At 28.5% G+C, this 10397-nt stretch overlaps 1 protein-coding gene across 1 annotated transcript; it reads left to right on the plus strand.

Annotated features, from left to right (window-relative positions):
- Positions 1-1463: 1463 nt before the first annotated feature.
- Positions 1464-2383, plus strand: LOC129293992 (uncharacterized). Its single transcript, XM_054932163.1, has one exon. It carries the CDS (start codon positions 1586-1588, stop codon positions 2261-2263), a length of 678 nt encoding a protein of 225 aa, XP_054788138.1. The 5' UTR covers positions 1464-1585; the 3' UTR covers positions 2264-2383.
- The last annotated feature ends 8014 nt before the right edge of the window (positions 2384-10397 follow it).

Consider the following 10397-nt stretch of genomic DNA (forward strand, 5'->3'; position numbering starts at 1 on the left):
AAAATTTTACATATCAATAAACTTTATTAAATACACTTAACCTTATTTTTTAAAAACAAAATATAAACTTTTAAAAATACCCATCATTTAATGCATTGAAAAGAGAATGGACAAAAATTAATTATAGAGAGAGAAAGAATAATATTGAAAATAATACATTTAATAAAACATTAATTTACTTAAAGTGTTTTATATTTTAGGGCGAAGAAACTTCTTTAAAAGTTTTCGATAATTTGGGATGGAGGGAGTAATTGTTTAAAAAACATGTAGTTAAGTGATCAATTATTGCACCAATATTACCAACCAATAACCTGTCAAAGTGCGGTCAGTTTCAACAAATAGTACTAAATTTATTCTCAAAATTGTGCTTAACTTCTTGATTATGTCCGCTGTGTCACACAATTTGGAACTAACATTAGCAATTAGTTAAAATGTATTCCTTTGATCCTATTTATAGGATTGAGAAAAATTGTTTGTTTTGACCCTATTTATATAGCATTTCAACGATTATTGTGTTTATTTTTATCTTTTTGCTGGTCCCTATTAAATGTTTAGAAGGATGTTAAATATAAGAGTATTTAATTTTTAAAGTGTGTATATATATATATATTTAATAGGATTAAGGTTAAAAACAAGTTAAATTTTTAAACAAAGTTAATGAGATTTAATAAAGGAGTAATATTTTTTTTATTATAGTGAAAATATTAAAAGTGATTTATAAATAGAATTAATTGAAGTATTTCTTGAAAACCCCCACAAATTGCTAAATTTAAGAAAATTTGGTGGCGTTTACGGTTGTTGGAACTTGGAAGGATCTCAACTTGTTTTCCATTATTCATAAGATCACAAATGCAGTCCAACCTGTTAAATATTAATAATATTGAACTACTTTTCCGGGTAATTAATCATGGCTTATAAGCTTCTAATTATTCCAGCTTTTTTATTGTAAATGTCACTCATTATATTTTACTTTTAAAATTGTTATATTATACACAAATTAAGAAATGCAGTAAATATAAACAAAAATCCCTTCATTTAATTGGATCCCTCTAAATCCTTAGTATAATAATAAATAGTAAATTACCCCCCAGATAAAAAAAAAAGCGTTATTAAATGTCATTTTAAAATTTAAAAAACACACGTTATATGAAACAAACTTTGTCATACTGTTTTGATGAAAAACACTAACTAGTGAGAATAGTTGATGGACGCAGATTTGGCTTGGCTAGGTTGCATGACATAAGCATATAAGATGGATTAGTTGTTTGTTTGTTTTTTAATGATCCATCACTAGGGCTATTTTAATTAATTCGTTGAAATTTGAGATAGAACTATGAAAAAAATATTAATTATAGATATAATTTCTTATAGAAATGTAAATAATTCTCCACTCCCATACCCACTATATATAATTATAATTTATTTGCACAGTGGTTATCATATCCTCTCACATGAAAAAGAAGAATGAAAGGTACCAAAGAAAAGTTTCAATAATAACACACAATACTAACAGCTTATTATCTCTAACACCAAAACATTCAATTCATTCTCTTTTCCCACTTTCTCTTATACCAGAGAAATAGCCATGGCAGAAGAAGAGGAGAGGAAGAAGAAGAAGAAGCACCAACCTTCCAAGTTATTATTACAGTCATCATATTTCTCATTCAAGCCAAGCTCAGAGGTAAAGGGTCTCCGATTTGGCAGCCAATTCATCACCAAGTCCTTCACAATCCGGCGAGCAAGAACCCTAGAACTTCTGAAACTCCTCTCTCTTCCGCCGCCACCATCACAAACTCTAAACAAGAAGCTTCTGGTTCCTTTTCCTTCAACCACAGTCTTCGTCCCCACAAACTTAACAATCTTAGCTTACCATGCTTGGCACACTCTCACGCTCGGCCTCGGCACAAAGAAGTCGAAGGTGGTGGTGTTCGTGTTCGAAAACGAAGCTGTAAAGAAGAAAGTGGAAGAGAATTGGCCATTAGAGATATCTCTTGGTGAAGTGAACAAGAAGCTCATAAGAGCTCTTAAAGGTTTTGAGATGGCGAGGTTTAAGTTCAGAAAAGGGTGCGTGACTTTCTATGTTTATGCCGTTCGACGACAAGTTGATGGATTAGGGTTTTCATGTGTTGAAGATCTGAGAATTATTTTGCAGTCTCTGGTTTCTCTTAATGATTTCTTGGATCATACTGCTATGCTTGCTACGCCTAAGCAAAGAAGCATCAGTTTCTCTCACCCTCATCATCATGTGGCCATGGCTCATTAATTAATTATTAGGGCAATTTATATTCATTTGCATTATTCATTATCTTGATCGTTACTGATAAATCTATATAGGTTTTTGATACATGTTATCTGATTCTATACATGTCTTCTCTTCAAATTTTCTTTTGCTTTGTTGACAGTTAACTTCCTCAATATTCTTATTAATGTGGACATATATTGTGCTAGAATAACTGTGTTTACTCTTTGTTTAAATTTTTATATGTCAATTAATAGTTGATAGGAATAATATAGCTCTATACTCCTTAAAATTTCTTTCAATTACGATTTAGTTTTTGAAGTTTAGTGCAGTGCAACTTAATTATATAGTTTATTAAGTCATAGAATTATAGAGAATTAGTTGTACTGAATTAAAATATTACAAGAATTAAGTTATTATGAGTTAAAATTTAAAAATTGAATTGATAATTGAGGAAAACTACAGGAACGAAACATTATATTTAATTTTCCCTACTTGATATGAAATTGTAGTTACCAAATTAATGGCAAGTTATTCTAATGACAGCATGACCTCCCTCACTTGGAAGAGATCCTAAGCTCAAACTAGATATTGATATATTTGTGTGCTTGTTTGTTTAATTCATTGTATAAAAAATTGTTAAAAAATTAAAAGAAAATATACTCTTGGGCATTGCGTAGTAAGTCAGTGGGGATAAAAAGGTGCAGATTTTATATATATATATATATATATATTCTATTTACATAAATTCACATAAATACTTACATATATATTTTGGAATATTGACAATGAAGATTGATTCAATTAATTATCAGCATGAACATCGCTAGGTGTAATTATATTGTTGTAAGAACTGGCTAAGATCTGAGAGCCAGTTGCTTCGCTTTTCCATGATGGTTAGGGTTTTCAATGATGATTTAGCTTTGAAGACAAATATAGAGGTTGGTAATCATATCAATCACCAAACTTAATGCTAACAAAAGTTGGTTGGCCAAATGAATCGCATAAAAAGTCTGGCAACGTTTCTTAAAAATGAAAGGAAAAAAACACACGCACACAAATCTAGATCTACTTCATGTATTTTATTATTTTTGTTTCACTTCATTTTTTATTAGTTGTTTCTTTACATGAATATAGTTTGTTATCACTAGTTTGACAAAAAAAATGTTCTCTTATGACTGCTTCATGGATCATGATCATCTTTACTCCATGAGACCACATGATATCTTCTTTTGCGTATGTATCTTTAGACATCATGTATAAAATGCGCATTTAGTCTACACTGTTTATATTATTTAATATATATGATCTTGATTTCATTAGTTGTCTTTTATATTTTTGTATTTCTACTTATAAAAGGATGGGCAGCCAAATTTTATTCGGACAACCTAAATCAAATATAAATTGCTAAATCCTCTCTTCTTATAGATGTTCATAGGAGGTAGGTCTCTCATCTATCCTTACTTTTCCATAGAATTGAAAATATGAACAAACTCAGATTATATGAATTGAGAAAATATGGATATTTGATTGGGTTCAATTTATTTTTATATGGGTTAGGAAAACTCTATCAGAGCCCTATTATCATGGGTTGGTGGGTTAAATTCATAGGATAATCCAATCAACCCATTATTTCTCTCACAATTTTTGTAACAAATTAAACTTACATATATACCACCAAGAGCTTGGATCAACTGGTTAGTGGATTGATCCCTCCACTACTAGAAAAAATGAAACTAGTGATAGATAAATCTATTACTAATAAGCAAAATCTATCATTAATTTCAGCTTTAATGATTGATAATTTGTCACTAATTGCTATCACAAATATGGCATCACTAATTTAGTAACAGGCATAAATCCATCACCAATTTAGTGATGAAAAATATCTGTCATTAATTAATAAATTTTGGTCACTAATTAAATTTTTTTTGTAGGTCTAAATACTACCATGTCACCTCCCATGCCATGTCACCATTACCACCACCCACTACATTATTTCTACTTGCACTTCCAAGCCATGTCATTGTCATGTCACTCTTTACTTGTGGCGTTGTCTCATCTTGAACCCAAAAATCTCCCTCTTTTTGTTTGCACCTTTTGCAAGTTGAACTATAATGATTTTTCATTTTTAATACACAAAATTTAATATATATTACTTAATTAAACACGTATATTTAATTTAATGTATTTTTTAGTATATTTAATATACTTTTATTATTATTATTTAAATAAGTTGATAATTTATATTGTCATACACATACATTAACACATATAAATATATAAATCAATATATATTATAAGTTAATAAATATATTATTTGAAATCAATTAATATCTTTTATTAAAATAAATATTTATTTATATCATTTTATATTATCCATGTTATAATTAAAATATTTTCATATGATAAAATTTTTATTTTTATATCTTAATTTACATAATAAAATAAAAAGTTTTTTATTTTTTCTATATCATTTATTATATATTTTAGTTATAATAAGTAAAAATTATTTGCGTAATTATTTAATTTGGAAATTATTAAGATTTTTTTTGCAAGTGATTCTCTTTATGCATATTATAATTTTTATTTTTATATAATATTTAAGCACAATTTACTAAATTTTTAATTTAAAATATTCATGACTAATTTTTCATTAATATAAAGATTTACTAACAGAAATTAGCGACAAATTTAAATTTGTTACTAAATTTATAAAATTTGACCAAAATATGATGACAACCTATCTCCGTAACTAATTTATGTAATTAGTGACATGTCCCAATCTATCACAAAATTTTCACTACTAATACCTATAATTATTGATGGATTGGAGATCCTTCATTGAATGTCTATCACTAATTTTAATTTTTTTTAGTAGTGTTCTTAATTAGAGATATTGAGTTTGAGCTTTGGGCATGCAGCAATTATTAAAGTTTTTGTTGAAGATATGGCTCCCAAAAGGGGCGTCCGCAAGTTGCCGATCGACTTACTCTAGGTTAAAGACCTAGGATACCAGAATGAAAAAAAAAAAAAACTAAATGGTAAGTTCTAAGCTGAAAAAATACATCACAAATGTATAATATTGATCAATTTTATCATGATTTATTCCAAATCTGCTTGTCTTGTGGGGTTAGGGTGCCAAAACTCCCTCCATTTTTTTCCTCAATGATTTATTTATTTTTTAGTTGCTGATATAATACAATGATATCATGTAATTTATATAACCAATCTTACTTAATAAGATAAGGCTTATTTTTGTTATTATATTTATTTAATTTATAAATAATATGGGTTAAATTAATCAACTCTAATCCATTAGGGTCAGCCATTTGGTTCACAAAGTATTTGATCCAAACAAAAAAAAGAGTCCATTTTTATGTTGGTCAATTTTTTCCAACCTAACTTTGACCCTCATAGCAAGGTATTTGGATCAATTTGTATAAACGAATTCATATTTTCAGTTCTACTTTTCTGATGCAACAAAATATATAAGGAATTAAAGAAAAGTCAAGAAACTAACATCCAAAACTTGGCAGAAAAATATTCTGAAAACAAAAACAATGTTGATGCTAATGTGAGAAACGAATTGAAACGTCTAAAAGGGCTTTTCAACAAGGCCTTAACAAAGCTTCTAAAGATAAAAGAGGACAATTAAAAATAAATGTAAAATAGAAAAATAACTGAAAGGTCTAAAATCGAAAAAAAATGAATTTGTCTAAAATTGGGCCTTATCGGTTTTATTCCTGATTGGCCAGAAGCTGGACTGTAAACTCTTTTTTCACATATTTTTTGTGGGATTAGTTTTAATCTATTTAAAAATTCAATTTGGGCTAAAACTTGTATCTTTTGAAAATTTGAGTCCCTTATTTGAGCTTCTATGCATATATTTTTGGTGGTCCATCAAAGGTTTTAGTGGGCTTCTATTCATAAAAAATGTTAAAAACTAATTATAGCCCTCCACTTTGATGTAGTTTTTACTTCGGCCCCTCATGGAGTCATGGGTTAGCTTCTGGATTGCCCACATAGCCACATCTAGTGATAACAAAAGTTAAATTAAAAACTTTATAAAAAAAAAGTTAAATTAAATATTTACAAAAAAAATTCTTTCTAAAGATGGATCCAATTTAAATATAAAGTGTAGATCACAATAAAAGATAAATAAATTTTCTTAAATGTTGAGGTCAAAGAGATTGAATAATAAAAAAACAGAATCCTTTGAGGTCACATTAAAGAGTGCGAGCTAGTCAAAAAATTTCATATGGGCATGAGCCACTTTAATATTGATTTAAGATTCAGTTATTATAAGTTTGTAACGTTTCCACTTTCCCGTCCATTTCGTCTATTTTTTTAATCCAAACTTCATTGTCAAATTTAGTAATTCTTTTTTATGTCTGTTTTTTTTTTTTTTTTTGGTGCCAGAGGCTTTGTTACGTCAAACATAAATATGAACGAATCATATTCATAGACAAATTTAATCAACATTATTAACACGCGCGCGCGCACATGTATATATTTATGTAAACTATGAATAATATATTTGATCTCAGTATGTATCTGCATAATATATAAGAATTTTAAAATTTGTAAAAGCCATGAGGTATTTAAAATTGAACTGGTTGTTAGTAGTCTAGACCTCTTAAGCATTATTCCAAGTTCGATTCCTGAATGTGTGTCTGAAAAAATATTACTTAAAAGAGAATAACCTCTTAAATGGCGTTCAAATTCTTCAAATGGTTACTCTTGCCACTGCTAACTTTGAGGATATCTTGGGCAACAAAAAAAAATAAAAATTGAACTGGTTGTTGAATTGATTAAGATAGTGATTTAAAAATTAGTTATGATTAAAATAATATAATTTAATTAAAATATATAAAAAATTCATATGAAACAAGTAGTTAATATTTAATAAAGCTGGTGCTAAAACACAAATTTAACACTTTACGGAGAAGAAACACAAACTTAATAGACTACTTCAAAATGATGTTGTTTTAGGCTCAACTAGGGATGATAACAAAATATAAAATTCAACTTAGTTGACCCGCCCAAAACTCTTGACTATGAGCCTGTTTTTGTTTTAATTGGATATAATTGATTATAAAAATAATTAATTAAATAATTAATTTTAATTATAATTAATTATGTTATAAAGTAATCTGTTTGGATACTATTTTTTTGAAATTAAATTTAACAAAATTAAAAATATTTGAATAATTTAATCAAAATTAATTCAGCTATGTAAATTATCATAAAGGACATTATTTTTTTTACTGTGCATCCTAAACTTGAATGAAAATAATTAAAAATTTTATTATTATTATTTGCAAATTGATGTTTTTAATTTTGTCATAATTTATTGGTGAGTACCTCAAAAATAATTTCAACAATAAATAAAAGTTAATTTTTTGGAAAAATGACAATTAAGTCCCAAAGGATCAATTTTATTCAAGGTAAGTCCCAAGACATTTTGAAATACCAATTAAATCCCTAGGTCATTAAGTAGCATTTTAATGTAATGAGAAATGACCGAAACACCCTTATTTGGCTAATGAAAATTTGAGGTTGCTCCTTCTTTACTCTACCTTGCCCTGTAATTACTTGTCCGTTGTCTCTTCCCTACCCTGTTCGTCATCTCTTCCCTACCTCATTGCAAGCGAGTAAAGCTCTCTGTCGTCTCTTCCTTGGACTGTCCAGTAAAGTTGTCTGTCATCTCTATTTTAGTCCTATCTGACGTCTCTTCTCTGCCCTAAGTGATCAGTTGCTTATGTCACTAATATGTAATCTGTTTTGGTCATTAATCTTTGATGGGTGTGATGCATTTGCCTAGCTGAAGAGTCTGATCTTCATCAATATTCATCGTTTTGGTTATGCAGAAATTGCTTTTTCTTCAATTTTTTCCCCTGAGTGTCTTAGCTGAAGGGGGACTATGTAGTTTGTACAAGTGAGGACATGCTCAAATGAATTTTAAGTTTGAAGTTATACATTATACCCAATTAATCAAGTTTGCAACTTTGTAACTCTATAATTTGTTTTTACAATTTTATTCCCAACTTCTAATATTGAAACGTATTTGTAATGTTCAAGTTAGACATTATATCTAATCAATCAAGTTGACAAGCAACTCTTGCAAGTATCTCGAGACAAATTTACCACTGCTTGTCAAAATTTTGGGTGAAAAAACTATTGAATTTTTAAGAAAGTTATTGTTCTAGGACAACGCTCTAGTAATTTGTAATTCAGACACCAGATTTTGTAACTTTCTTATAAATAATTTGCAACTCTTTTTCAAAATTTTGGATGGAAGAACTATTGAATTCTTAAAAAAGTTATTTCAAGATAACGCTCCAGTAATTTACAACTGAGACACCAAATTTTACAATTTCCTTACGAATAATTAGCAACTTTTTTTCAAAAATTTGGGTGGAAGAACTATTAAATTCTTAAAGTTATGATTGTAGGACAATGCTCCAGTAATTTGCAATTGAGACATCAGATTTTATAATTTTCTTACAAATAATTTACAACTCCTTCTCAAAATTTTAGGTGGAAAAACTATTGAATTCTTGAACTTGCAAAGCTATCAAATTATTTTAGGACATGGCTCCAATAATTTGCAACTGACATACCAAATTTTGCAACTTCATTACAAAAAATTTGCAAATCCTTCTCAAAATTTTAGATGAAATAACTTTTAAATTCTTGAACTTATAAAGCTATCAAATTATTTTAAGACAATGCTCTAGTAATTTGCAATTGACATACCAAAATTTGCAACTTTATTATGAATAATTTGCAACTCCTTCTCAAAATTTTGGGTAGAATAATTTTGAATTCTTAAACTTGCAAAACTATCAAATTATTTTAGGACATGGCTCCAGTAATTTGCAATTAACATACCAAATTTTGCAACTGTCTTATGAATAATTTGCAACTCCTTCTCAAAATTTTGTGTGGAATAACTTTTGAATGCTTAAACTTGCAAAGCTATCAAATTATTTTAGGATATGACTCCTGTAATTTGCAACTAACATACTAAATTTTGAAACTTTTTTATGAATAATTTGCAACTCATTCTCAAAATTTTAGATGAAATAACTTTTGAATTCTTGAACTTACAAAGCTATCAAATTATTTTAGAATATGACTCCAATAATTTGCAACTAACATACTAAATTTTGTAATTTTCTTACAAATAATTTGCAACTCCTTCTCAAAATTTTAGGTGGAAGAACTATTGAATTCTTGAACTTGTAAAGCTACCAAATTATTTTAGAACATGGCTCCAATAATTTGTGACTAACATACCAAATTTTACAACTTGATTATGAATAATTTGCAACTCCTCGAAATTTTAGGTGAAATAACTATTAAATTCTTGAACTTGCAAAGTTACCGAATTATTTTAGTACATGGCTCCAGTAATTTGCAACTGACATATCAAATTTTGCAACTGCCTTACAAATAATTTGCAACCTCTGTTCAAAATTTTAAGATAACACACTTTTAGTGATTACAGAAGATATGAACTGTACATATAAGCTACATGTATTAATTCATCTAATGCATCTGCACATATCAATTGTCCATATACACAAAAGCATGAACTTAGGTTTATAAAAGAGGGGTTGCTATGTACGAAAAAAATTCCCTAATACTACCAATATATATGTACAAAAACCTATATATGTTAACCAAATCTAACTTGATCTAAAACTACCTATATATGTATATCACCCAAATTCAAGTTCATGTGGTAACCCATTTACAATAACATCAACTTGGATTTGGATTTCTACACCTCTTCTGTGTACGACCTGCTTTATGACAATGAGAACAATGGTAAACCTTCTTTTGTTAATATTGAGACTCAATCTTCACATGACCAGGTTTGCCAGCTGATCAAGATGTTCTAAGAGGCAGCAAAAAGGTTTGGTTTATGAGCTCAGATACTGTCAATGCATTTGGCTTTGACATCTCATGGGTCTCAACATGATGCATAGTGTCATTGTATATTTTCTCCTATGAGTTACGAAAATAACATTCATCGACATAGTTATACACATTACCTTGTACTTCTTTAATGGCTGTACAAGCATGTGGGCAAGGAATGCTAGACATTTGCCAAACTTTGCATGTACATTTCCTTAGTATCAGATTC

The sequence above is a fragment of the Prosopis cineraria genome, unplaced genomic scaffold (genome assembly GCF_029017545.1).
Source record: "Prosopis cineraria cultivar Desert tree isolate PC_DT_omini unplaced genomic scaffold, ASM2901754v1 PC14, whole genome shotgun sequence".
NCBI classification, from domain to species: Eukaryota; Viridiplantae; Streptophyta; class Magnoliopsida; order Fabales; family Fabaceae; genus Prosopis; species Prosopis cineraria.

Coding starts and splice junctions, on each gene's coding strand:
- LOC129293992 (XM_054932163.1), top strand. CDS start 1,586: ATGGCAGAAGAAGAGGAGAGGAAGAAGAAGAAGAAGCACCAACCTTCC.